Source organism: Mus caroli, chromosome 11 (assembly GCF_900094665.2).
Source record: "Mus caroli chromosome 11, CAROLI_EIJ_v1.1, whole genome shotgun sequence".
Classification (NCBI taxonomy): domain Eukaryota; kingdom Metazoa; phylum Chordata; class Mammalia; order Rodentia; family Muridae; genus Mus; species Mus caroli.
In genome coordinates this window covers 111609649-111612571 of record NC_034580.1, presented here as the reverse complement: position 1 = coordinate 111612571, position 2923 = coordinate 111609649, and the positions used below count along the sequence as shown (strand labels likewise).

General features: G+C 49.2%; 1 protein-coding gene across 5 annotated transcripts in view; it reads right to left on the bottom strand.

The window, feature by feature from the left end:
* Tmem94 (transmembrane protein 94) overlaps window positions 1–1976 on the bottom strand; it is a 35889-nt gene extending 33913 nt beyond the window's left edge. The window contains exon 1 of one of the 5 annotated variants that reach the window (XM_021176941.2): window positions 1856–1976. Coding sequence is in view for 1 of the 5 variants with exons in the window: in XM_029483287.1 (XP_029339147.1) it covers window positions 1922–1948 (27 nt within the window). In the remaining 4 variants the exon portion in view is untranslated. Of the gene's footprint in view, window positions 1–441; window positions 700–1855 lie in introns of those variants that run through there. The other 4 variants (XM_029483287.1, XM_029483288.1, XM_021176942.2 and 1 more) reach the window with 4 other exon arrangements.
* Window positions 1977–2923: the final 947 nt, after the last annotated feature.

Sequence of the window (2923 nt, the reverse complement as noted above, 5' to 3'; positions counted from 1 at the left end):
AAAAAAAAAAAAAAAAAAAAAAAAAAAAAAAAAAAAAAAGGAACCCTGTCTTGAAAAGACAAAAACAAAAAACAAAAAACAACTCCATAGTGAGATTTACCAGGGTTAGGGAGGCGGGATTGGTCAAGGTTGGGTTGAAATCTGGCCCTTACTCTCCTTCCCACACCATGTGACCAGCACTGTTTACTACCAAGCCAGCAGCCACAGGCCAAGCTGATGATTATACAAACCCCTGATCACCAAACCACAATGGCTGAGTCTCCTGGAAGGGAAACTTTCCGGCTTCAGCAGTGGCCTAACCTTTACTTCACTTAAGCCCGCCTGCAAACTAGCCTTTCAAACCCTATTACAGAAACTTATCTTTTCAGCCATGGAAGACACCGCAGTGAACAGAACACAGACACAACAGCCACGGAATAAAAACCACCAACACGGGGTTACCGGTTACCGCAAGGTGCAGAGGGAGACCAGGAGCCTTCTCACTTGGAAATCAGGGGTGTCCTTAGGGGCCCCGAAGGTCTTTCCAGCTCACTGACCACGACAGGTTAAATAATACCTAGCATGTCGGCAGTAAGCATTTGACTGCTGTATAGAAATTGATTCTGGAGTCCAATTTAGGGGAAAGGAGCAGGGAGGAGCCCAAGGACTGTGACCTTTATTGCTAATTCGTTCTTCACGAGGTAAGCCTTCCAAACAGTTGAGGTTGACTCTCTTCCCTGGGAGCTGGCACTTCCTAGCCACTTAAAATAGAAATGTCAAGTGTTTTCTGATTTCTTTCCATCTCGCGGCCTGGTCAGCCTCCTGCCTGTCTTCTAACCATCTATTGAGGTCTTATACCAAATGGAATGTGCAGAGGTGGGCGTTCAAGGGCAGTTACCTCTCAAACTACCTGGGGGTACTGATTATCAAAGAGGTGGCTTGTTAATGCAGTGCTCGTCAGACTCTAGGTTCCCCTGCTTGTAATTCTGCCAAGAGAGAAGTGACAGGGAATACAGCCGGTGACATCCCACTGCAGAGTGTCCGTGGACTCTGTCTGAACTGCTGCTCCAGGATGAGCCTACACTGTACAAAGGTCTGACTCTGAAAGTGACCGTCAAACTTTTTTATTCCCTCCATCACTCTTATTTGACGTAGCTTTAGGTATTGAACCTTCCCCCAAGGCTTTTAACTGTAGGGTTTCGCGGTAGGGAAAAAAACAGGGAAACTGCTTTACAGAACTGCAAATGCTGTGGTGCAACGCTGGCTTCCGAAGCATCTTTATGTGACTCTAAAATCGGGGAAGCACACCCCAAGTGCAACATCTCAGCCTTGCACTGAACTGGAAGTCCCTCGGAGTGTCTTAGCAAGCGGGCGGGCGGGCGGGCGGGCGGGCGCAGAGATCCCGTCCGCTCGGGGCGGCGAGCACAGCGCGCGCTGTGGCAGAAAACCGCCTTTATTTGGGCCGGGGACACCCAGGGGCCTACAAATAAACACTCGGGGCATCAGGATTGGCAGTCGCTGGCCCGGGGCCCAGCCACGACGGACCTGGGCCAAGGGTTCTTTGTTGGACACAACCTTTATTTCTGACGTGGGACCCCGGCAAGGGGCAAGCCAGGACAGAGAGGGGACATGAGAAAACGAAAACAAACAAACCAAAAAAACCCTTGAGGACGTGAGGGAAGGAGCCGGCCCGGAGTTGCAGGCAGGCGCCGGCCGGCCCCTCTCCTCCAGCACAGAGAGACACCCCCTTTGGTGCCACTTGCTAGGTGCACACCCCAGACGCTCCTCGCCTCGGGTAGGAACTCAGAGGGCGCAGCAGGCCGAGCCCCACGCCCCCTTGCTCCCCACTTCGGGCCGCGGGCCTTCTCGTACTTACCGGGGCCCCCTCGGACGGTCTTCCTCGCCCGCGTCCTCTCCCCTCCCTGCCCCCTCCTCACTTCACCTCCCCGCCTCCAGGGGCCGCAGCCATGTCCGTTGTGGGCAACTCTGAGGCGGCTTGCCGCCTTCCCCCAGCAACAGACGCGCAGGCCAACAAGCCAAAGATCCCGACGCTGATTGGTTGAAATTCGAGGTAGGCGGAAGTTTCTGATTTTTTATTGGCTGTTTGGTGCGCTCAGCTGTAACCTCCACCGCCCCTCCGGGGGCCTGGCGGAATTGTGTGATTATTACTCTAAAGCGATCCGGGGAAGCCTGGGTCCTATCTCCGGCACGAAGCTCCCGCGTTTTTAGCTCTAGAAAACCAGACTAGAGGCAATCATACAATTTCCTCCCCATTAGTTTACCCACTAAATTTTTCTAGAGCCATGGTCAGGCGATACCTTCTGCCCTTTTATTTTTTAATGAGCCCCTTGCAAAATCGCCTTATCTGTATTTTCTTCAATTCTTCCTTAATCTTTAAAAGTCCCTCAGGACTAATATTATGGACCAACTAAAGCTGGAGAATCTAAAGCAATACTGTTATTTCACCCTCAGTTCATTTGAAATCTAAAAGGAAAAACAAGCTTGAAAACAACTTTTTTTTTTTCTAGACTAATTAGAGAAATCGCTTGGGAACCCTCTCTTGGGAAAACAAAATAAGCCTGTGTCAGTATTTGCTTCCATTTTCCCAGAGATCTAAGTCTGGAAGGGTTGCTTTTAGAAAAAAAAAAAATTTTTTTTTTCTGTTTATGAAGTCAGAAAGGGTCATATCTGGTCCTGGGAAAAAAGAGCCCCTTCCTTATATTAATGAATTTAATCATGCAATTACAATCCCTCTTTTCGGCTAGATAAAAAGCCATTTTACTGATTTAACTCTGTTTAAGCCAGTTCAGCTGTTACCTTAAACAATCATAGAACCTTGGCACAAACCTTCAACACAAACATCTGCAGTTTATCACTACAGATGGAGAAGTCTAAATCTCTCTACATAACCATAGACGCTCATAACATGATGGAGATACATAGC